The following is a 20,973-nucleotide window of genomic DNA, read 5'->3' as shown; positions in this document are numbered from 1 at the left end:
GGCAGCAACGAAGGGCGAGGAAGGAGAGGAGATGGTTGCCAGATGCAAGAAGCTCTTCCAAGAAGACTGCTTGTTCCAGGCAGTCCGACTAGAGCGAGACATCGCTGACAAGTTCCCCAACGCGCACTCGAAGCATGAGGCGTTCATGCAGCAGGTGAGGGATGCTTCAGAAGAGGCAGAAGGTTTTTGCAAGGATTTACAAGGTGATGATGGTTGGAACCACGTCTACGGCTCCAAAGAAGATGACATACGGGTTTGGTACAAGCCTGAAGCAGACTCCCCAATCCATGCGCTTCGTGTTGCAGCTACGATTGATGCCCCCCTGGAATATCTCCTCGTCATGGTGAACGAGATCACTCTGTTCCCCAGTTGGCTCCCGTTCATCAGTGACAGTGAGCTCTTGTCAAAACCGTCCAAGTGTGAGCGAGTCTGTTGGTGGAAAATCAAGTCCCCCCTTCCAGCAATTTTTTCTCACCGTGATTCCTGCGTGTACGGACGGGCGATAGATGGCCTCGATGAAGATGGGTGTGTGCTGCTTCTGATTCGCAGTCTCGAAGAAATGGAGGGAGTTACATTCCCAGAGGTGAAGCCGAAAACAGTTCGCATCGACATCAAGTATGCAGCGGTGAAATTGATTCCAATCAACAACAACAAGACAAAGGTAGTTGCAGCTGGCAGTGTCGACCCTAAGATCCACAAGCTCCCGTCATGGCTGATTAACTGGGTAGCCACCAAGGTTTGCTACATGGGTGTCATTCTGTGGGGAAGGAATGCACGCCGAGTGGCTGAAGGAAAGAAAGATTGTCCGCATAGACAACGTATGCGGGAAGATGCCGAATTCTATGCTTGGATGTCAGCGCGAGTTCACTCTTTCAACGAAAGAAATGGTCATTGATATGTCAATCATCTTAGAATGAACAATTAGTGGAAGATGCATGTAGCGCAAGGTCATCCTGGCCTTGCATTCTTGTTTCGGAGAGGGTCGATCATGGTGTGATGGCTTGCTGCGTCGAAGAAGATCTGGAGAATCTGAGCCGAGTCAGGCGGGAGATGCGACAAGCTTGGCTGTGCACTCAGTTGGAATCATGCAAGTAATTAGAGAATTAGTACAAATCAATCAAAATTCTGATTGTGAACCCTTGAACATCTCACAAGTCCAACAAACAGCTCGAATACATCATCGTCGGTTGCTTATCGACAATTCCTTTATTATACGTGCTAATTACTTGTCAGCGTTGGCTTGCTCGACAATGAAGGGGCGATCGGCGGCATACATCTGGCTGAGAGTAGCTTGTCGAGAAATCACGACGAGATCTTGTCTGGCTTTCTCAAGGAGTTGTTGAACCTTGCTGGGATCTGACTCATTCTTGTGACACTTGAAATCTTCCTTGGTTCTCCTCAAAAAATATTCCCTGAAATTATAATTGCAGAATTTCTTGCTGTTGCGCAACAAATTCCTGTACAAATGCAACACATCCGACTTTGACATCTAGGAGAAAAAACATCAATTGGAGGAGAAAGATGAATTACGCTTGGAAAATGAAAACAAAATAGTAATCTACAGTGTTTCGAAATGTGAGAGTGTCGGATGAAAAGATGAGCTCAGCACTTTGCAAGGCGCAAACATTTCATACGTGGTTGTAGAAAATGAAGAGGAGGAGGAGGAAACTAAAAACAATAAATGCATCAATATGCATGACAACGGAACCCTTGAAACTTCGGCATAAAAGACCGATTACAGAAATTCTCCTCTCGCTCCAATGAGGAACGTGAGTATGGTCGAGTACATCACTAAGGTCGGAAAGTATCAAAAGATTCCTGAAAAGTACTTCTTTGAAAAACAGCTAGATATGTTGGATGGTGTCTTCTGATTATGATTCTAATCCCGCCTGTCGCTCATCAGCACGGCTACTTGTACTCATCGGATCTGATTCCTTGCCATGGTTCTAAAGCTTCCTCCACGCTCCCTCATCCCCTTCACTTCGTTCCAGTGGCGCGGGCCCGTGAGCGTCATTGGGATATGAGGGGTGATGCAGATACCATACATGGGGGTAGGGGTGAGGAAGATGAAAGGGCGGCGGGTATATGTACACTGAGATCGGGGATAAAGGGCATGGGGAGGTCGGATTCGTATAGTGGTCAGTACTCCACGTTGTGGCCGTGGCAACCTGAGTTCGAATCTCAGATCCGACACGCGCGTGGACCCCTCACACCATTTTGCTGCCTCTATATTTTACCACTTCACCCCTACCCCCTCGTACCACTACCCCCCAGTCTTACTGCTACCCTACCCCTACTAGCTCTACAACAGGCCATAGAACATTCCAGGCCCTCATCCCCTCCTAACCAACACCCGAACAGCACCCGCACCCGAACCACCCTGAGTTGCAACCCTTCACCCACCCACCCATCTCAATTTGGACCCCGTTTTTTCCAGTAAAGTACCCCAGAAAAAGTCGAGAACGCTCTTTGAAGCTGTGCACCCCTACCCCCACAACAACAGAAGATCCCCTGCATGGCGCCGTCCCTTCACCTGGTGTACTTCGACATTGAGGGAGTGGCGGAGAAGGTTCGCCTCACGCTGCTCCTCGGAGGTGTTGCCTTCCAAGATGAGCGCATCAACTTCAAGGACTGGTCCGACCCAGCCGTCAAGCAGCGCGCCCCTTACGGCCAGCTTCCCTTCCTCACCGTCGATGGTGGCGCTCCCATCACGCAGAGCGAGGCAATGCTCCGTTACGCAGGCAAGCTGACAAAGCTCTATCCTGAAGATTTCGATAAGGCACTGAAGGTGAGTTGCTGCTGACAACCTGGTGGTGGCTTACCATGGGGGCAGGTCGACGAGATAGTCGGGCTGCAGGGAGACATGGCTCGAGCGATCGCTCCATCCATCTACGTCGGCATGAGGCCACACGTCTATGGGTGAGCACTGTGAGAGCAGCAGGTGGAAGAATGACCGCTGACGTTCAGGTACGCTGAAGACCTTCCGGAGGCGGAGAGGAAGGCGATCCAAGGGCGGCTGAGGGAGACGCTGCTCAAAGACGACATCCCACGCTTCTTGGGATACTTTGAAGAGAAGCTGGTGCAAAACGGCACTGGCTTCTTCGTTGGGGACTGTGTTACCATCGCTGACTGCGTGATGCTTCCTCAACTTCGACAGCTCAAATCCGGAAGGTTGGACGGGATCCCGACCGACATTGTCGATGGCTACCCAAAGCTCTCTGAGTTCTACCGGATGATGATGGACATCCCGTGCATCAGGAATCACTACGAGAAGCACTGATCGCGTGCTTGCTCCTCCTTCTGTTTGTCCGGCTCATCTCTGACTGAAAGGAATTTATAGGACAAAATAATATAGAGCGAAGGATTAAACGGGAACTTGCGCGTTAACGTTGTTGAGGAAGTTGCTGTATGCTTGCTGGTACTCGAGCCTCCTCTCTTGTGCTTGGCTGGCAGGCACATCAGCTACATGGCGCATGTCAATTGGCTCACCTCCATGCGGGGGCTGCTCTTGATGGCTCTGCCCCGCCCTGTCTCCATGCCTGTGACCGATCAGAAGGATAAGGTTGACATCGCCTCCCGCACCGCTACTGGGGCCCAACCACTGGCTCCAGGGGCCATGGGACGAGGAGCAGGAGCTTGGTAGAGCTGACAGGTAAGAAATCAGTCGCAAGACCAGGTCTGCCGCACCCAGAGCATCACCTCCTGTCTGCGTGCAAGGGCGAAAAGCTGGCTGTTGCCCTGTCGAAGAAAAGATGAGCAAAGCAAGAGCGGTTGGCGCTGGTGACCTTAGCAGCAGCGAGCATTGCTCTCTTCTTCGCGCGCAGCTTCGCCTCGGCAATCAACTTTTCCCTTGTCTTTCTGTCGTACCCGTCCAGCTGCTTCGCTCGCTTCACCATCTTAGAGAAGTAGTCCTCTAACGACGCGTGCGCAGCCTCTGACGTCAGCGGTCTGTGCGGCAGAGCTACGGCTTCTGCCCCCCCAGTCGGCAACCCCAGGCTGTTCACTTCCTCCTCTATGCTGGGCTGCTTCACTGTATGTGAACGAGTATGCCCCCCCCTTGCTTTTGTGTGTAAGTCAGTTGATGCCGTCAGGGTGTTCCAGTACGTCTGCATGTCAGACTTGGACTCCTCGTCGTTCATCATCCTTCCTGCCCTCGCTAGATCAGCTGATCTCCGACGCGACAATGAACGTCCTGGATCGTGCTTGTTGGAGGCAACAGGCTTACGGGCCAGGGGCTTTTTTGTTTTCTCAGGAGCCTCCTGCTTCTTTCCCGTCGGGTGAATCCGAACAGCCTCTGTAGGCATCGAATTCCAGAACTTCTCTATGTCTGCCTCTGATTGCTCAGTCGACATCTTTGAGTCCGCCTTCACCGCTTCCCACCCGAGGCCATTCGCCTTCCGCCGTCGTTCTGCCGAATCTCTGGCTTCTCGATGGAGGGCTTTTGCACTTTGCAGCTTGCTCTCGAGATACCTTCCAAGTTCACGTCTAGCTCGAGCCGAAGAGAAGCTTGCCATGGAACTCCTGCTTGTGTTTGACAAGGCAAGTTTCCAGTAATGTTGCATATCATCGTCAGCTGCTCGTTCTGACAACCTGCGTGTCTTGATGGTCTTGTCGACTTGCATTTGAGGGAACTTGAGGAAATCATAGTCTCCCTCCTTGGCTGGGGTCGCGTGCCCGTTGAGACGATGTCTCTTGCGTTCTCTGAGATCTCGTATCTGAATCTGCTTCTCCTGTTTGTTAAACCACGACATCAGGTCCGTGAGCGCCCATGAAGCGTTCTTCATCGATACGATCTTGTCCTTCTTCGCTGATTCCTGGGAATAGAATCTTGCCATGTCTCGATTGGCTTCTTCCGAAGAAATAAAGGCTGGTTGGATCGAGTCTTTTTCTTTCTTCTTTCTTTCACGAGCATCCTCCTGTGTAATTTCAACAACCTTCTTCAAGTCCTCTTTCATCTCTTCAATATCATGAAACAAATTAGCCTGCATGTCGCGTTGACGTGCAATCGATATGGGGACTTGAGGCCCCTGGTTCACTGTGATATTGATCTTGACTTCTTTGCTTGGCGGTGCCACCTGGGGATCGAAATGCTCATGAAGCAGGTGATGCTCTCGCCGCTCATCTTGTTCGGCGCGGTAGTAGTAACCAGGGTTGCATGTACCACAGGCCACAGGACAAGCCCCCATGTCGCCTGCGCCATCCCAGTCGCACCAGAACTGCCGATCTCCTCCGACAGCATACGACACACAAGCGTCTCCGAAGGGTCCCCGCCAATTGGGGTTGTCCTCACACCAGTACGAAAGCTTAGGCTTGTCCCCTTGGGTTGGATGCTGCGATTGAGGAGAGAGTTGCTGCGTTCCCTTTGTGATATGATGGTGATGGTGATGTTTGCTTGCATGTTTCATGATCTTCTTCTCTTCCGCGATCGTCTCACTAACGAACTTGGCGAGATCTTGCTTTGAGATCTCTTCCTTCTGATAGCTTGGTCTCACAACGTTTCTTGACGCCTCGTTGGACCTTTGAGCCTCATGCTCGTGTCTTGCTGTGGTTTTTGGTGTCCGAGGTGCTGCAAACTTTTCTCCCTGAGCGATCAGTTAGTTGAAGCATTTGAAGGAACAGTGCTGTTGTACTTGTAGAAGTCGAATCTCAGAATCGGCTTTATTGTCGAGGGCTTTCTTGGCATTCAGGATCATGTTTCTTGCCTGACATAGTCGCCCACATCCTTGCTCGAGTTGAACAGGTGTCGAGAATCCTGCCAGAGAACAGCAAATGGCTACCACAACAAGAACAGCGGCGGCAAGGAGAGACTTGGGTAGTCCAAGCATCCTGCGCTTGCTACCATCCATCTTGAGAGCTCCTGCATCAGCTGTCTCAGTTTTCGTCCTCAGTTTCTCTTAATTTCGATCCTCCCACTTTCCCTCTTTTTCTTGCTGCCGCTCGTCTCGCTGTGTCCTGCCTTCTTTTTCCCGATCATGTTTCTCTCCTCTCGTTTGACGATAAGGCATCTTACCCCTCTCTTCATGTCTTCTCCCCCTCTACTCCTGCCTACTTACATCCTCCGGTCTTGATCTGACCTGATCTCCTTCTCTCGCTCCTGCCATCGCTCCCCTCCCCCTGTCTCTCCCTCCCTCCCTCCCCCCCATGGCTCTTGGTGACGCGCCACCTCCCCACTCAGATCCACATAAGGTGCGAGTGGCGAGTGACCTGCTCAGTGACCTGGGTGAGGCCCGGGTAGGAGGGGGACGAGGGCCCCGGCGATCAGCGATGGTGTGGCCTTTCGCACGCGTCTACGAGTGAAGTGAGAAGAGGAGGAGAGGAGAGAAGCAGAAAGCGAAGGAACGAGGAGATTACAAGCTCTTGTAGGTCGAGACAGACAGACAGACAGAGGAAAGTCACTGAAACAACCAACAAATAGAACAGTGAGCAGAGGAGAGGAGAAACTGGTTGCTGGAAGTTTGCTTTCGGTTTCAACTATCGTGCATTCAGCACACAAGGCAATCTAACTGGACAAGGCATGATTCAGGGACCAAACTATGGGTCTATCCCCACTAGTAGGAAACGAGAAGAGAATCTTCCACGCAGAGAAGGAATTTCCAAGCGCGGTACCGGGTATCTCATAGCCTGCTTGGTGCTTGTTACTTCGATCTTTGCATTGGCGGTCTCAACGCGTGCAGATGAGTACAAGATGTATCGTCGGTTCTCTAATCATCAGAGCAAGCTTCTTATTTTGAGCTCCTTGCCCAAATCGTTCCAAAAGGCAACGTTGCATGCAGGGGGTATTGAAGTAAATCAGGACAAAGAGGCATTGAACGTGGAGGAGAATTCGAGTACGTCGATGAGCTATGACGAAATCGATGAAGAAGCAGAGAAATGGGTGCAGCATCATCCGGAAGAAAACAAGGGGATAGTGGCGCACATGATCACCGGCATGGCCATCGGGTTCGTGGGGTTCACGTGTCTGCTCTACAGTGAGATCTTCGCTGTGCTTACAGTCCGTGACATGGATCTCAACATTTGGTCTCGAGAGCCGAAACCGGCTGACCTCATGGAGAGAGAGGCGCTCTGGGCTCATGGCTTCGCAGCCAAGCTGAGGCCATGGCTGTCGATAGGTGGGGTTGTGGCCATGTACGTCGGTTATCTTGTCGCAAACATTCCGATGTGCTGGATCCTAGTTGACTTTGGGTTGCCATCTACTCCAGATGAGGAGGACTGCATCACATCGGTGGTATTCATGGCGTTCTTATTCATCATAGGAACAGCGTGCTTCATTGTCGGCTTGTGTTGGTCCTGCACCAGACCCTGGGCTGCGCTTCTACTCATCAGCATCTCAGTGGGAGCTCACGTTGCCATGCTCATAGATGATCCATATTTCGCGCTGCTGTGGGCGTTAATCTCAGCTGTTTTGGCTTTCTATTACTTTCAGTTCATCCCAGAATCCAGAGAAGACTATCGTCATCCCAAGAATGTGGATTTCACCATGTCTTGGAGCAGCGATCAGGCTGAGGGAACGTCCAAACATCCTCAGAGTGTCGCATATGCCTGAAACGCCAGGACTGGAATGGGTGAGGAAGAGACGATTGGGGTGAGGGTGGTGGGTCGATGCTTGGATACCACTTGGGCAATATGCAGATGCAATACATACTTATCTAATTGCTACACAGAGCAATATGATTGAAAATAGGTTCTTCATCGTGACGTGAAAATCAGTGACTTGTCTCTCCTGTGTGCCCCTCCTCCGATCGATTTAATTGCCTGCCGCTTGAGCCTCCTGCATGAAAATTTCTCCAACTTTCTGTTGTGTAGCTACGAACTTCGAGGCACAGGAAACAAGGCACTTGTCTTCATCGATGGAGAGCTCTTCTCCATAATCTCGACCTTCAGCGACGGCGTTGGCCAGGCATTTGTCGTAGCATCGTCTATTCATTCGGGTGAACATGTCCCCCATCGCTTCTACTTCGTTTGTCAGCGTCATGATCTGTTCATTTTGATGAGCTCAGTTAACAGTGGGTGCGGCGGGGTCGTACCTGTCTTTTCTCTTCCAGCTGCTTCTGAGAGAGTCCCCCGCCACCGAAAGGCCACCAGCCCATGTTTCAACCTTGTCTTGCTCTTTCTTCGTCAAACACAAACGAGCTGACATCAGCTTTAGATATGGAGAATCCAAACTTGTCGTCAACAAAACACTACAGAACTAGCCTCTTGTAGAGTTCAATGTAAGCATACTGGCAAGCTCACTCTTTCAAAATGCTGCCTAGCTCCTCAAAAGGGCAGGGGATAGCTACTCATAACAAGTCTATCTCCTGCCCTTATGAGTTTCAACATCATACTGATTGAGTAAACCGGTTTAGAATATGTTCTCCGATGTTTCAACACCTCCATCTCTTTCTTCCCCTCTGTCACTTTTCTCTCTCCACTCTCTTCTCTTTACTTTGCTTCTCGTTCCGCCCCCCCTCCCCTCCCTCCCTCCCTCCCTCCCTCCCTCCCTCCTCGATCTCTCTCTCCCTGGCATGACCAACTGCATGCGCCCACTTGCTGCCCTATCTCTGTTGTATCACTTCATAATCACTTGCCTACTTTTATTGTTCTGCCTTTGCTTCTTGCAGCGAGAAGGTCTGAGTGGGGACGAGGGTATCAGAGGTGAGGTGAAGAGTCGCGATGGCGAGCGTGCGAGCATTGGTGGGAGGGGGGATGGGGATGGCGGCGATACTGCTGACGATGATGATGATGTATGCCACTGAAGATTCAACTTCCCGTACGATGCAGTACAAGGAAGGAAGGAGCACTTTGATTCAGAGAGGAAGGGCGCTGCTTCAAAGGAACCCGGCTCTCAGGAAGCAAGTCATCCGAGCGTTGCACGATCGCAAGACAAGAGTGGCTTTGAAGCAGCAGCTGACGATTCTTTGTGACGAAGGACGCTCTCATCCTGAATATTGGGCCCTCAAGACAGTTCTCGACAAAGTAGATGGGGGCGAGGACGATTCAGACGTGATCCATGCTGACGGTTCGTTTGACGAGCCCAGTTATGCTCAAGACTGGGATGACGACAGTTGGAGTGATGGGTTCCAGGGCCTCCACATCAGCCAGGACGACAAGTTTTCTGATGAGGGACTGGGTATCAGCTTCTCGGATAACGATTCTATACAGAACTGGTGAACGTAGCTGTTGTTCTTGTATGTACATTTGTATGTAAACGTTGACAGTTGACCTAGTCAGCCTGTTTGAGATCATTGGTGGGAGAAAGGCTATTTCTTGTGTTCTCTCTTTAATAGGATCCATGAGCTCATATCGTTGCCTCGCTACCGTCAGAGTTTCATGTCTTCAAGCAGCCTCGACGACACGTCTTGCATCGACGGTCTGAGGGACTGTGAGCATCTCGCGGAGGAGCGAGCGCGAGCTCACCTGCTCTTGATGCTGTCGGCCCAGCAGTCCTTGCAGAGGAGAGAAACCTGCAGCCTCTCACTCGAGCTCCTCCCTCCTCCCCTCGAGCTCCTCCCTCCTCCCCTCGAGCTCCTCCCTCCTCCCCTCGAGCTCCTCCCTCCTCCCCTCGAGCTCCTCCCTCCTCCCCTCGAGCTCCTCCCTCCTCCCCTCGAGCTCCTCCCTCCTCCCCTCGAGCTCCTCCCTCCTCCCCTCGCACCTGTCGGGGGCACAACACAGAAAGCTGCGGACGGTCGCCAGCCAGAACCTGCAAGAGAGTCAGAGGCCCCCTGCCTCCCATCCTCCGTCTCCTTCCTTCTCTCGAATCTCCGAGAGCTCGAGAGCAGCAAACGGCAGCTCTTGCGAGAAGATTTCGGAGAGCACTATGCCGAAGGCATACACATCCGAAGCGAGCGAGCAAGCTTCACCTCGGTACAGCTCAGGCGCCATGTATCTGAAAGCTCTCAGCCTAAAGGAGGAGCGACAAGCTACTCACGAAGGTGTTCCTGCTTGCGCGTTGGTCACGTAACTGTCGCTGAGCCTGATGGCCAGACCGAAGTCACAGAGCTTGGGAGCAGAGAGAGTCTCGTCGAGGAGAATGTTTTGAGTCTTGAGGTCTCGGTGAATGATCGCTGGTGACGCTGTGTGAAGAAAGGCAAGGCCGCAAGCGACGCCCCGCGCGATCTTGACCCGCTGATGGTTGTTCATATCCACCCGCCTCCGATGGAGCACGTCATACAAAGAGCCTCCCTGACACCACTCTAGCACAATGCAGAGGCCCGTGCCTTGCAGACAGGCGCCCATCAGGAGCACGACGTTGGGGTGGCGAATCTCACTGAGAATCTCAACCTGGGGAGAGTGAGGAGGGAGACAACATGGTCGAGGCTACAACTTCACCTCTCTACGGAAGTCTTCCTTGAGTGCAGGATCGTTGGCGACTCGCGGATCAACTGGCTTCTTCACGGCAACGACTGTTCCTCTCCAAATCCCTTGGTAGAGGATGCCGAGCCCTCCTTGCGCCACTCGCGTCAGGTCCTCCACTTGACTCAGACTCATGTTCACGAAGCCGCCAGTTCGAGATCGTTCACTGTGCTCGTAGGAGCCACTTGTATGCGACAAGGACCTTCTTTCATCGTCTTCCGATTCGTTTTGATCTGATCTAACACGTCAGACTTGAGCTCATGACTTTTGATCAATCAGTTGATCTAGTTGATATCAACTTCATCTCACCAACGTTGGAAGATGCGTTCCTCGAGATCGAAACATTGTCCTCCTCCCTGGCTTTTTCCCTGGCTGCTCTTTTCTTGGCCAAGATCTCTGCCAGTTTACCACCGCCAGCTTCTGACATCCCTTGGTCCGCCTTCTGCACCTCAAAGTCAAACCATGTATCAATGGAGATATAACACAGCCAGGACCAGCGCTGGCGCTCATCTCAAACTGTTGGTTGCGAATGAATAAATCAAGATCTCACGAGTGAAACCAGACACATACAACTTGTCGTGGTGTCCTTTATTTGACCACCTTCCTTTCCCGACATACAAGATAGTATTGCGTCCTTCCCTCCATCTCGTCTAATCTCATCTCGGAACCTTGAATCGAGCTTCTCCCTTTCTGCCACTCTGTCCTCGTTTAGCTATCACTCGAATCACCTTTTTCTTTCTCACTTTCCTCTCCCTGATGTTCATATTTGTTTCGATGATGTTACAAACACTAAAAACCAGTTTTCATTTATTCCTTCCCTTCCTCCCTCCTCCTCCCTCCCTCCCCTCCCCACTTCCCCCCTATCTCTCTCCCAGTCTCTTCCTCCCTTCCCTCCCTTCGCTCTCAACTGCGCTGATCTCTCCCTTCCTTCCTCCCTCTCTCCCACTTCCCCCCGATCCCCTCCTCTCCCTCCTTCCTCTCCCTCCTTCCTCTCCCTCCCTCCTCTCCCTCCCTGAACCGGCTGCAGTACCGAAACGGCTGAAACCAAGGGGTGTGGTAAAGGGAAGCAAAGGGGGTGGTGCCGAGACCAGACCGAGCGGGGGTTGCCGCAAGGATCCAAGGCGAGAGCTTGTAGTAGACGATAAGAGCTGCTAGTAGACGATGAGAGCTGCTAGTAGACGATGAGAGCTGCTGGTAGACGACAAGAGCTGCTAGTAGACGATAAGAGCTGCTAGTAGACGATAAGAGCTGCTAGTAGACGATGAGAGCTGCTGGTAGACGACAAGAGCTGCTAGTAGACGATAAGAGCTGCTGGTAGACGATCAGAGCTGCTAGTAGACGATGAGAGCTGCTAGTAGACGATAAGAGCTGCTAGTAGACGATGAGAGCTGCTAGTAGACGATGAGAGCTGCTAGTAGACGATAAGAGCTGCTAGTAGACGATGAGAGCTGCTAGTAGACGATGAGAGCTGCTAGTAGACGACAAGAGCTGCTAGTAGACGATGAGAGCTGCTAGTAGACGATAAGAGCTGCTAGTAGACGATGAGAGCTGCTAGTAGACGATGAGAGCTGCTAGTAGACGATAAGAGCTGCTAGTAGACGATGAGAGCTGCTAGTAGACGACGAGAGCTGCTAGTAGACGATGAGAGCTGCTAGTAGACGATGAGAGCTGCTAGTAGACGACGAGAGCTGCTAGTAGACGATAAGAGCTGCTAGTAGACGACGAGAGCTGCTAGTAGACGATAAGAGCTGCTAGTAGACGATGAGAGCTGCTAGTAGACGACAAGAGCTGCTAGTAGACGATAAGAGCTGCTAGTAGACGATAAGAGCTGCTAGTAGACGATGAGAGCTGCTAGTAGACGATAAGAGCTGCTAGTAGACGATGAGAGCTGCTAGTAGACGATGAGAGCTGCTGGTAGACGACAAGAGCTGCTAGTAGACGATAAGAGCTGCTAGTAGACGATGAGAGCTGCTGGTAGACGACAAGAGCTGCTAGTAGACGATAAGAGCTGCTGGTAGACGATGAGAGCTGCTAGTAGACGATGAGAGCTGCTAGTAGACGATAAGAGCTGCTAGTAGACGATGAGAGCTGCTAGTAGACGATGAGAGCTGCTAGTAGACGATAAGAGCTGCTAGTAGACGATGAGAGCTGCTAGTAGACGATGAGAGCTGCTAGTAGACGACAAGAGCTGCTAGTAGACGATGAGAGCTGCTAGTAGACGATAAGAGCTGCTAGTAGACGATGAGAGCTGCTAGTAGACGATGAGAGCTGCTAGTAGACGATAAGAGCTGCTAGTAGACGATGAGAGCTGCTAGTAGACGACCGAGAGCTGCTAGTAGACGATGAGAGCTGCTAGTAGACGATGAGAGCTGCTAGTAGACGACGAGAGCTGCTAGTAGACGATAAGAGCTGCTAGTAGACGACGAGAGCTGCTAGTAGACGATAAGAGCTGCTAGTAGACGATGAGAGCTGCTAGTAGACGACAAGAGCTGCTAGTAGACGACAAGAGCTGCTAGTAGACGATAAGAGCTGCTAGTAGACGACAAGAGCTGCTAGTAGACGACAAGAGCTGCTAGTAGACGATGAGAGCTGCTAGTAGACGATGAGAGCTGCTAGTAGACGACGAGAGCTGCTAGTAGACGACAAGAGCTGCTAGTAGACGATAAGAGCTGCTAGTAGACGACAAGAGCTGCTAGTAGACGACAAGAGCTGCTAGTAGACGATGAGAGCTGCTAGTAGACGACAAGAGCTGCTAGTAGACGACAAGAGCTGCTAGTAGACGACAAGAGCTGCTAGTAGACGACAAGAGCTGCTAGTCCTCCATCTCCCGCAAAAACATTAACAAAAAGATGCTCATCGTATTCGCCATGAGGTCTCATGAGATCGTCTTGTCTGCTTCATATGCTTGAGCTTGTGCTCATGCTCCATCTGATGTATCATCACCTTGTTGCTCCCGACAAAAGTGAATTAGGATGGTGTAGAGGAGGAGGAGGTCAGTGTGACGGTGTGAGGGGTGAGGGCAAGAGGTGAGCTGGGAACTGAGGGTGTGATGAGCTTGTGGCAGGTATTCTTAGTGGGGATGGGCAGAAACAAGAGGAAGAAGTTGTTTCTTCTTCTCTGCCTCCTCCCCGCCACCTCTCCGTTTGTTTGTCTTCCTTCCCTCTCAGTCTTCCCGCGCATGGCTCCGCTCCATCCTCATCGTGCTTGTCGCCTAAGCTGGGAGATGGCGGACAGAAGCAGACGAGCAGCACGTTTCTTCCTCAGCACGAAAGTCAGCAGCAGCCTGCGGAACGAGCTCGAGATAGTAGATGCTGCACCAGTGCAAGGCTTGGAGAGGGAAGAAGACGCAACAAGCAAGTCTGATATCAAGCAGCACAATAAGAACAAGTCCGATATCAAGCAGCACGATAAGAGCAAGTCCGATATCAAGCAGCACAATAAGAACAAGTCCGATATCAAGCAGCAAGATAAGAACAAGTCTGATATCAAGCAGCACGATAAGAACAAGTCTGATATCAAGCAGCACGATAAGAACAAGTCTGATATCAAGCAGCACGATAAGAACAAGTCCGATATCAAGCAGCACGATAAGAACAAGTCTGATATCAAGCAGCACGATAAGAACAAGTCTGATATCAAGCAGCACGATAAGAACAAGTCTGATATCAAGCAGCACGATAAGAACAAGTCCGATATCAAGCAGCACGATAAGAACAAGTCTGATATCAAGCAGCACGATAAGAACAAGTCCGATATCAAGCAGCACGATAAGAACAAGTCTGATATCAAGCAGCACGATAAGAACAAGTCCGATATCAAGCAGCACGATAAGAACAAGTCTGATATCAAGCAGCACGATAAGAACAAGTCCCGATATCAAGCAGCACGATAAGAACAAGTCTGATATCAAGCAGCACGATAGAACAAGTCTGATATCAAGCAGCACGATAAGAACAAGTCCGATATCAAGCAGCACGATAAGAACAAGTCCGATATCAAGCAGCACGATAAGAGCAAGTCCGATATCAAGCAGCACGATAAGAACAAGTCCGATATCAAGCAGCACGATAAGAACAAGTCTGATATCAAGCAGCACGATAAGAACAAGTCCGATATCAAGCAGCACGATAAGAACAAGTCTGATATCAAGCAGCACGATAAGAACAAGTCCGATATCAAGCAGCACGATAAGAACAAGTCTGATATCAAGCAGCACGATAAGAACAAGTCCGATATCAAGCAGCACGATAAGAACAAGTCTGATATCAAGCAGCACGATAAGAACAAGTCTGATATCAAGCAGCACGATAAGAACAAGTCCGATATCAAGCAGCACGATAAGAACAAGTCTGGTATCAAGCAGCACGATAAGAACAAGTCTGATATCAAGCAGCACGATAAGAACAAGTCTGATATCAAGCAGCACGATAAGAACAAGTCCGATATCAAGCAGCACGATAAGAACAAGTCTGATATCAAGCAGCACGATAAGAACAAGTCTGATATCAAGCAGCACGATAAGAACAAGTCCGATATCAAGCAAGAAGTAAACTCAGTGGAGTTTTCTGAGTTGCAGGTTTCAATTGCTACAAGAGCGTACATCTCTCACTCAACGTTTCACAGCTTAGAAAACCTCCAAAGCGGGATGAGCTCGTTGACATGACGAGAAGCTACGTGACTCATTTCCTTTACCTGCTCGGTAAGCTTGACACCTTCTCTTCTCCTGTTGTTCTCAAGCCAAATTAGGAGCCTCGGCTCATGATCTCTTCTATTCCCTTGTCGGTGTTCACCTCTTCATCTCACATCATCTCCATTCTGTCTCAGCTAAATCATTTATCCGCTCTCATTCTCACTCACTGTCTGTCCTCCTTCTCTTCCTTCCTCCTCCTCCTCCTCGCTGTCTTGATGATGATGATGATGATGATGATGATGATGATGATGATGATGATGATGATGATTGTGTTTGTTGTTGTGCTTCGACTTCCTCCCGCGTCTACCTTCTTTGCGTGCTGATTGTCGAAGGGAAGATTTAGAGCAGCAAGCGCAAGAAGAAGAGATCCTTACGAGGCTCAAAAGCTGGACGACAAGAGAGCTTGAGAAAGCGGTGAGACATCTACAGACATACTTGAACTTCTGCCTTGCCTCCCAGCTTCTGCATCTCCTCCCTCCCATGTCTTTTTCTTGCCTGGCTTTCATTCCCTGCTGTCGGTCCATCTTTCTGACTTTCTCTCGCTCTCCACTCGTCGCTCTGGCCTTCTCCTCTCCTCGTATTGCTCGTCTCAACTTGTTCCCTCCATTTCCCTCCTCTCAACTGCACTTCAAGGGTCTCTGCGTTCATGGCTTGACAGCTCGCCCACATGGCGAGATGTTTGGCGAGAAGATTTTAGAGGTGAGCACGAGCACGAGCACGAGCACGAGCACGAGCACGAGATGAATTTGGCTTCCAGCTACGCTCTCCGCACGATCTCAACCTCCATCTTCGAAAGTTTAATGTCGGTGACTATGTCCTTGTGACATCAGGCGAAGGTGCGTCATCATCATCATCATCATCACCATCATCATAATCATCATCATAATCATCATCATCATCATCATCACCACCACCACCACCACCACCACCACCATTTCCTGACTTGCAAATGAAAGGCTCACCCATGCGCAAGGCAAGTGAAGCAGTAGCAGGGATGATCGTGGAGAGAGGAGGAGGAGGAGGAGGAGGAGGAGTCTTTCTTCACGTATCTGTCACGAGATGGCCTGAAGGTGAGCGCGGCATGCGTGTCTCTTGTTTTGAGGGTCGGGCAGACGTATGGAAGGCGAGGAGAGCAGGAGACGCTCACTTCCGCCTCGACAAGTTCTTCTCATCCCTCCCCAACCAGCGCATGCGAGAAGCTCTTTCCAGCCTCCTCCTCGCTGCGGAGGAAAACTCACGAGCGAGTGCACCTGAAGGAGGGAAGAGGATGAGCAGAACGCTCCAGGAGATGATCGTCAGCTCCTTCTGCATGGCAAACAGCTCCTTCCTGTCTCATCAGCATCGCTCTTCCTTCCCAGAACAACATCAGCCCATGGAAAGTTCTTCCTCCTCCTCCTCCTCCTCCTCCTCTGTCTCCTCGCAGCGACTCTTGGTCGATCAGGCTTGGCGCATCGCTCGCTTGGTGTCGAGGCGTCGGGGGCTCGTGAGCTCGCAGGAGGAGGCGCTGAGAGAGGCCATGACTCGGTCGCTCGCGATCCTCCAGGGACCTCCAGGCACTGGCAAGACGCTCACAGCGTCATGCCTTGCTGAGGCGCTGGTGTTGGAGAAGCAGCTGCGAAAGGAGCTGGAGGGGGAGCTTATCGTGGCGTGCGCTCATTCCAACACGGCGACAGACAACCTGATGGAGAAGCTGGTGGACCTGAAGCTGCGAACTGTGAGAGGTACAACACAATCAGCAGCACCAGCAGCACCAGCATCGTGGTGTTGACTTGTGGTGGTAGTGGGACGAGCGACGGCAGTGAAGGCTGAGCTGCGGCATCTGACGCTCGAGGCTCTGATGGAGAAGGAGGCGACAGTGCGAGAGCTGAGAAAGGAGCTGGTGCTGGCGTTGTCGGAGGAGGAGAGAGCGACCGTGAGAGCCAAGGTGAGGCAGCAGCGCCTGTGCTTCAAGACTGACTTGTGTCAGCTTGCCATGGAGAGATCTTTGGTGGGAGGAAGAATTTTAAGGTGAGTGACTAGGGCAGAGGAGGAGTGAGAGGGGGTGAGGGGATGAGAAGAGGAGGGAGAAGAGAGGAGAAGAAGGGGGTGACGGGTCAAGTTGTCAGGTCTGCGGATGTGGTAGTGGCGAGTCTGGTAGGATCAGGACATGAGGGGCTGCGAGCGATGCTGCAGCACGAGAGGCTTCGCTTCCACACCATCATCGTCGATGAAGCCTCGCAGGCTGTTGAACCGTCTCTCCTTATCCCCCTCCTTCAGGGTGCCCAGGTCACGAGACCTCTCCTCCTTCATTCTTCTGCTTTCCTTTTCTTCTACATGATCTTCCACATCATCCCTCCCTTCCTCCCTCCCTCCCTTTCACTTTCCTCTCTCCCTTCCTCCATTCGTAGCCGACTGACAATCTGGACGTCAGAAGCTTGTTCTCATCGGTGATCACTGCCAGTTACCGCCGACGGTGACAAGTCTGGAGGTGCCGTAGAGGAGGGGAGGGCAGGAGAACTAGTGACAGGATGGAAGGCGAGGAGAGGAGGCTTGGCTCGCAGTCTCTTGACTCGCTTGGTGGTAAGTGAAGGGAGGACGGGCGTCCGACTGTTGACGAGAGCTCAGCAAGGGAAGCACGAGCTGAAGATGCTTCAGACTCAGTTCCGAATGCATCCTGCCCTCGCTCACTTCAGCTCTCGTCGCTTCTATCACGGCGCCCTCCAGTCTCATCCCCTCCCCGGCGCGTCGCTTTTCCTCCTCTCCTCTCGCTGACCCTCATGCTGCAGAAGATCGCCCGATCCCTCGAGGGTTCCCGTGGCCGCGCGAGGATCACCCGCTGGTCTTCATCGACGTGCGTCAAGATGAGGTTGAGTGACCCTCTCCTGCTACCCTCCCCCTTCTCCTCCTCTCTCTTCTCCTCCTCTCTCTTCTCCTCCTCTCTCTTCTCCTCCTCTCTCTTCTCCTCCTCTCCCTTCTCCTCCTCCCCCTTCTCCTCCTCCCCCTTCTCCTCCTCTCCCTTCTCCTCCTCTCCCTTCTCCTCCTCTCTCTTCTCCTCCTCCCCCTTCTCCTCCTCTCCCTTATCCTCCTCCCCCTTCTCCTCCTCTCCCTTCTCCTCCTCTCCCTTCTCCTCCTCTCTCTTCTCCTCCTCTCTCTTCTCCTCCTCTCTCTTCTCCTCCTCTCTCTTCTCCTCCTCTCTCTTCTCCTCCTCTCTCTTCTCCTCCTCTTCCTTCTCTCCCCCATGCTCTGGCCTCAACTGTACTCCATTGTGAAGTTGATGAGTGATGGCTCAGCTCAATGGAGATGAGATTCAGACATCTGACGGCAACAGCTACCTCAACGTCCCCCAAGCTCAAATCATCCTTGAGGTGTTTTCCTTTTCGTCCTCCTCCACCGCTTCCTCCTCCTCTCCTCTTGCTCAACCGCCTCCACGCTCTCAGTCCATACTCCTCGCTTCCTTGTCGTCAGCCTCACCCTCTTCCTTCCCCTCGTGTCTCTCCAGATCCTTCAGGATCTGCTGGCCGCCGGGCACGAGACGAGAGACTTGGGCGAGCATGCGGATGCTCTCGAGCTCTTCCTGACTCCCCGCAGGGCTTGTCGTCCCCTACTCGGCTCAAGTGAACTTCCTCCGTGAGTCTCTTCACTTGTCCTCGCTGGCGTCCCTGGAGGGTCTGGACATCAGCTCCGTCGACGGCTTTCAGGCGAGTCGTGCGCGCTCGAGCTGGAGTGATGCGGCGGCAGGGGAGGGAGAAGGAGATCATCCTCATGTCGACCGTCCGCAGCAACGCGGAGAGCAGGTGAGACCAGGCGAGTGAGCGAGCCCTGTGACGAGAGCTCAGCTTGGGCTTCCTCGCGGACTGGAGGCGACTGAACGTGGCAGTGAGTACCAGAAAGAGGAGAGGAGGGGAGAGGAGGGGAGGGAGAGGAAGCGAGAGTGGAAAAGAGGAGATGATAGAAAGAGAGAATTAGACGAAGGGGAAGAATACAAAGGAGAGGAGACGAGAAGGGCATAGGAGAGCAAGAGACGAGGAGAGAACTTCGAAAGGGAAGAGCAGATGGGGAGAGGAGACGGTGAGAGGAGAGATGATTGGGCGGCAGGTCACTCGTGCTCGTCGAGGAATGATAGTCGTTGGTGACGCGAAGACACTTGCAAGTGACCGTCACTGGTGAGGGAGAGGAGGAAGGAGGAACTAGTACGCGCAGGAGGTGACTTGTTCGATCAGGGACGCCTTCCTGCTGCACCTCGAGCAGGAGCGCTGCTGCATGTCGCAAGCAGTATACAGGGAGACACGACAAGTCTTAAGCGGCACAGATAGGGGAGAGGCAGGAGGGTGAGAGAGAGAGAGAGACAGAGACAGAGACAGAGACAGAGACAGAGACAGAGACAGAGACAGAGACAGAAGAGATGTAACAGGAGTTTTACTTCCTCTTGATCTGTTTCACTTGCTTTCTGAGCTCCGAAACTTCTTCTTCGATTCTTGGGAGGATACTGGACGAGAGGGTCCAGAGCTCTCCCTTGAGGCTCGTGATCTCTCCGTCGTCCTTGCTCACCCGCCGCTTGAGCGAGTTGATCTTATCAACCTGCTCCTTGCTCACTTGCCGGTGTTGCTCATGTCGGAGGCGCGCGAGGTTGACTCGGTGAGTCTTCTTCCTGCCTTCCTCATCGCCTTCCTCACCATGCCCCCATCCCCGGTATTGGATGTACCCCATGCCCTTGTCCGTGAAGCCAACCTGCAGGCGGTCAGGGAAGCATCAAGGCACAGGATGCGCTACCATGTTGATCTGCTGGGTGCCTCCGTCCGTCATCTGCACAGAAGAAGAGGGCGATGAGGAGTAGGAAGCAGGAGTCGATCCGCAGCAGCTTGGCGGGGCCTTCACTTCCACTTTGAAGAGCTTCAAGCTCTGCATAAGTAGACGCGCTTGGTGGCTGTGATGAGAACAAAAGATAACAAGGAAAAGACACGACGCCATGCAGGCAAGTCCTGCAACCATTCGTAGAGTGTGGACCATCATAGTAGCTCTAGCAGGAAATTCCAGTATTGATCAGATGATTTCTCCTTGACCTCCGTTTCTCTTGCCAGCTCCTCTGGTCCTTCACTTTGTCTCTTCAATCTTCCCGGCTCTTCTTCCTCTTCCTCTTCCTCTTCCTCTTCCTCTTCCTCTTCCTCTTCCTCTTCCTCTTCCTCTTCCTCTTCCTCTTCCTCTTCCTCTTCCTCTTCCTCTTCCTCTTCCTCTTGTCGACTACCTACCGCATGTTGAGCCAGTGCGAAGGGACAACTACATATCACCCCCACCTACCCGTTGACTCCTCTGTCCTCCCTCTACCCCCAATCTCACTACTAAAAAATACCGGTACATAAGGTAATTATGGACGGTGTACCCCTCCTGGTGGAGAACAAGGCCCAGGCCGGCACCGGCACATTCTAGACCGTCAGAGTCGGATCCGAGCGAACCGGCGTTAACTGAGAGGGCCGGGCCCGATCCTCCGAGGGCCTCTGAGTCTGTGAACGGGTTCAAGTTCCTTGCACTAATAAGGTAAAACTTCAGTGCTCAAGCAGAAGAAAGCAGGAACAAGCAAGACCGTCATGCTGACACTCTTGCTAATCTTCTTACTGAAGCGTCCCGGCGATCAAGCGCTACCGTACCGTACAGCAGCGGCACTCCTAAGTTCAATCCGACGGCCGGGGCCGGGCACCGATGACCAAGGCCCCGACGGTCACAAACCGCGTCCGCGCTCCTACGAGGCATCATGTGATGCCACTCCATCGAGGGAAGGGCGACTCGTTCGCAGGCAGGGCTATTCAAAGTTTGACCGGGGAGCATCATCGCCGTACGGTACGGTTTTGCCCGCACGGTCCGACGTCAGTTGCGAGCCTCCGAGATTCGAAGATTTACTGGCAGAAGGTAAAAAGTGCCTCAAGCAAAACAAAGCAGGAACAAGCGAAAACTGCTTGCACACAGCGCACAGCGAGAAG

General features: G+C 52.1%; 10 protein-coding genes and 1 non-coding gene across 11 annotated transcripts; 6 read left to right on the top strand and 5 right to left on the bottom strand.

Moving 5' to 3' along the window:
* Window positions 1-145: 145 nt before the first annotated feature.
* Window positions 146-895, top strand: GUITHDRAFT_72531 (hypothetical protein; the record flags this gene model as incomplete). Its single annotated transcript, XM_005830931.1, has 1 exon — window positions 146-895. The coding sequence occupies one exon, from the start codon at window positions 146-148 to the stop codon at window positions 893-895; it is 750 nt and encodes a 249-aa protein (XP_005830988.1).
* Window positions 896-1,258: 363 nt separating this feature from the next.
* Window positions 1,259-1,486, bottom strand: GUITHDRAFT_40411 (hypothetical protein; the record flags this gene model as incomplete). Its single annotated transcript, XM_005830930.1, has 1 exon — window positions 1,259-1,486. A coding segment is annotated over one exon (228 nt), but the record flags the coding sequence as incomplete, so codon positions are not given.
* A 635-nt stretch (window positions 1,487-2,121) lies between these two features.
* Window positions 2,122-2,193, top strand: GUITHDRAFT_t57. Its single transcript has one exon. It is a non-coding gene; the product is annotated as a tRNA-His (tRNA).
* A 305-nt stretch (window positions 2,194-2,498) lies between these two features.
* On the top strand, window positions 2,499-3,342 carry GUITHDRAFT_153127 (hypothetical protein). Its single transcript, XM_005830929.1, has 3 exons — window positions 2,499-2,788; window positions 2,834-2,919; window positions 2,968-3,342. The coding sequence occupies exons 1-3, from the start codon at window positions 2,516-2,518 to the stop codon at window positions 3,278-3,280; spliced, it is 672 nt and encodes a 223-aa protein (XP_005830986.1). The 5' UTR covers window positions 2,499-2,515; the 3' UTR covers window positions 3,281-3,342.
* Window positions 3,343-3,364: 22 nt separating this feature from the next.
* GUITHDRAFT_110111 (hypothetical protein) lies at window positions 3,365-5,693 on the bottom strand (the record flags this gene model as incomplete). The annotated part of the gene is made up of 6 exons (XM_005830928.1): window positions 3,365-3,446; window positions 3,490-3,539; window positions 3,583-3,645; window positions 3,688-3,738; window positions 3,786-5,582; window positions 5,631-5,693. The coding sequence occupies 6 exons, from the start codon at window positions 5,691-5,693 to the stop codon at window positions 3,365-3,367; spliced, it is 2,106 nt and encodes a 701-aa protein (XP_005830985.1).
* An 821-nt stretch (window positions 5,694-6,514) lies between these two features.
* GUITHDRAFT_140132 (hypothetical protein) lies at window positions 6,515-7,543 on the top strand (the record flags this gene model as incomplete). The annotated part of the gene is made up of 1 exon (XM_005830927.1): window positions 6,515-7,543. One exon carries the CDS (start codon window positions 6,515-6,517, stop codon window positions 7,541-7,543), a length of 1,029 nt encoding a protein of 342 aa, XP_005830984.1.
* Window positions 7,544-7,631: 88 nt separating this feature from the next.
* Window positions 7,632-8,132, bottom strand: GUITHDRAFT_153126 (hypothetical protein). Its single transcript, XM_005830926.1, has 2 exons — window positions 8,028-8,132; window positions 7,632-7,978 (listed from the first exon to the last, which is right to left on the bottom strand). Exons 1-2 carry the CDS (start codon window positions 8,085-8,087, stop codon window positions 7,745-7,747), a joined length of 294 nt encoding a protein of 97 aa, XP_005830983.1. The 5' UTR covers window positions 8,088-8,132; the 3' UTR covers window positions 7,632-7,744.
* A 622-nt stretch (window positions 8,133-8,754) lies between these two features.
* Window positions 8,755-9,150, top strand: GUITHDRAFT_110108 (hypothetical protein; the record flags this gene model as incomplete). The annotated part of the gene is made up of 1 exon (XM_005830925.1): window positions 8,755-9,150. The coding sequence occupies one exon, from the start codon at window positions 8,755-8,757 to the stop codon at window positions 9,148-9,150; it is 396 nt and encodes a 131-aa protein (XP_005830982.1).
* A 540-nt stretch (window positions 9,151-9,690) lies between these two features.
* Window positions 9,691-10,776, bottom strand: GUITHDRAFT_87605 (hypothetical protein; the record flags this gene model as incomplete). The annotated part of the gene is made up of 4 exons (XM_005830924.1): window positions 10,642-10,776; window positions 10,309-10,565; window positions 9,908-10,260; window positions 9,691-9,865 (listed from the first exon to the last, which is right to left on the bottom strand). Exons 1-4 carry the CDS (start codon window positions 10,757-10,759, stop codon window positions 9,691-9,693), a joined length of 903 nt encoding a protein of 300 aa, XP_005830981.1. The 5' UTR covers window positions 10,760-10,776.
* Window positions 10,777-13,640: 2,864 nt separating this feature from the next.
* On the top strand, window positions 13,641-19,301 carry GUITHDRAFT_140130 (hypothetical protein; the record flags this gene model as incomplete). The annotated part of the gene is made up of 17 exons (XM_005830923.1): window positions 13,641-14,878; window positions 15,355-15,436; window positions 15,656-15,721; window positions 15,780-15,858; window positions 16,135-16,743; window positions 16,804-16,946; window positions 16,989-17,029; window positions 17,128-17,287; window positions 17,410-17,474; window positions 17,529-17,581; window positions 17,788-17,867; window positions 18,292-18,366; window positions 18,510-18,628; window positions 18,700-18,795; window positions 18,838-18,877; window positions 19,097-19,164; window positions 19,250-19,301. The coding sequence occupies 17 exons, from the start codon at window positions 13,641-13,643 to the stop codon at window positions 19,299-19,301; spliced, it is 3,066 nt and encodes a 1,021-aa protein (XP_005830980.1).
* A 116-nt stretch (window positions 19,302-19,417) lies between these two features.
* On the bottom strand, window positions 19,418-19,990 carry GUITHDRAFT_110105 (hypothetical protein; the record flags this gene model as incomplete). Its single annotated transcript, XM_005830922.1, has 2 exons — window positions 19,418-19,729; window positions 19,772-19,990. The coding sequence occupies 2 exons, from the start codon at window positions 19,988-19,990 to the stop codon at window positions 19,418-19,420; spliced, it is 531 nt and encodes a 176-aa protein (XP_005830979.1).
* Between the last annotated feature and the right edge of the window lie 983 nt (window positions 19,991-20,973).

Source organism: Guillardia theta (genome assembly GCF_000315625.1).
Source record: "Guillardia theta CCMP2712 unplaced genomic scaffold GUITHscaffold_43, whole genome shotgun sequence".
In the NCBI taxonomy this organism is placed as follows: domain Eukaryota; class Cryptophyceae; order Pyrenomonadales; family Geminigeraceae; genus Guillardia; species Guillardia theta.
Note: the sequence above shows the minus strand (reverse complement) of the source record. Positions and strands in the feature narration are given on the sequence as shown.

Excerpts from the sequence above, each read along its gene's own strand:
- GUITHDRAFT_153127 (XM_005830929.1), top strand. The coding sequence starts at position 2,516 with ATGGCGCCGTCCCTTCACCTGGTGTACTTCGACATTGAGGGAGTGGCG. Across the intron at positions 2,789-2,833 it reads ATTTCGATAAGGCACTGAAG|GTCGACGAGATAGTCGGGCT; the intron begins GTGAGTTGCTGC and ends CCATGGGGGCAG. Across the intron at positions 2,920-2,967 it reads ATGAGGCCACACGTCTATGG|GTACGCTGAAGACCTTCCGG; the intron begins GTGAGCACTGTG and ends GCTGACGTTCAG.
- GUITHDRAFT_153126 (XM_005830926.1), bottom strand. The coding sequence starts at position 8,087 with ATGGGCTGGTGGCCTTTCGGTGGCGGGGGACTCTCTCAGAAGCAGCTG. Across the intron at positions 7,979-8,027 it reads AGCAGCTGGAAGAGAAAAGA|CAGATCATGACGCTGACAAA; the intron begins CAGGTACGACCC and ends CATCAAAATGAA.